Here is a 642-nt window from a genome sequence, read left to right on the forward strand (position 1 = left end):
AACCCAGGCACATGCCCTTGACCGGAATCGAACCTGGGACCTTTCAGTCCGCAGGCCGACGCTCTATCCACTGAGCCAAACCGGTTTCGGCGGCCAAAACAATCTTGAAAGAGGAAAACAAAAACATTGGAGGACTCACATTTCCTGATTTCCAATTTTATGACAAAGCTACAGCCGTCAAATGCTGTGATGCTGGCATGTAGAACACTGCACTAGAATTGAGAGTCCAGAAATTAACACTACATCTGTGATCAGTTCACCTGGAAGAGGGGATGGGGAAGGATGCTGGTACAAGTCTTCCTCACATCAGTGGGCCTGGGACCACGGCTGCAACTGAGGGTGCCAGATGCATGGATGATTCTTAGTCAGAATCCCAAGTACTCGGCAACATGGAGTCAATGGTGGATGCAGCTATACTGCCCAGTGGTCTAAACAGCCCACTCGCTCTGTACTACATAACCCCATCCTACTAAGTGGGAATGACCAAGGAGAGGTGGGGAGGAGACAGGACACGACACCTGCTAGACTAGCATTGCTGCCTGCGATCTGGACCCGCACAGTGGCTGAACCTAACATCCTTTCAGGGGTGGAAAGGTTTGGGTAAAAAGCAACGGCAAATGGAGAGAATAAAAGAGAGGGCTA

At 50.3% G+C, this 642-nt stretch overlaps 1 protein-coding gene across 1 annotated transcript in view; it reads right to left on the bottom strand.

Moving 5' to 3' along the window:
* Nucleotides 1-642, bottom strand: part of LOC102761858 (SAGA-associated factor 29-like) — a 28,845-nt gene that overhangs the window by 10,255 nt on the left and 17,948 nt on the right. The window contains 1 exon segment of the mRNA XM_015560602.1: nucleotides 99-212. Coding sequence (XP_015416088.1) covers nucleotides 99-212 — 114 coding nt within the window.

Source organism: Myotis davidii, unplaced genomic scaffold (genome assembly GCF_000327345.1).
Source record: "Myotis davidii unplaced genomic scaffold, ASM32734v1 scaffold1535, whole genome shotgun sequence".
NCBI classification, from domain to species: domain Eukaryota; kingdom Metazoa; phylum Chordata; class Mammalia; order Chiroptera; family Vespertilionidae; genus Myotis; species Myotis davidii.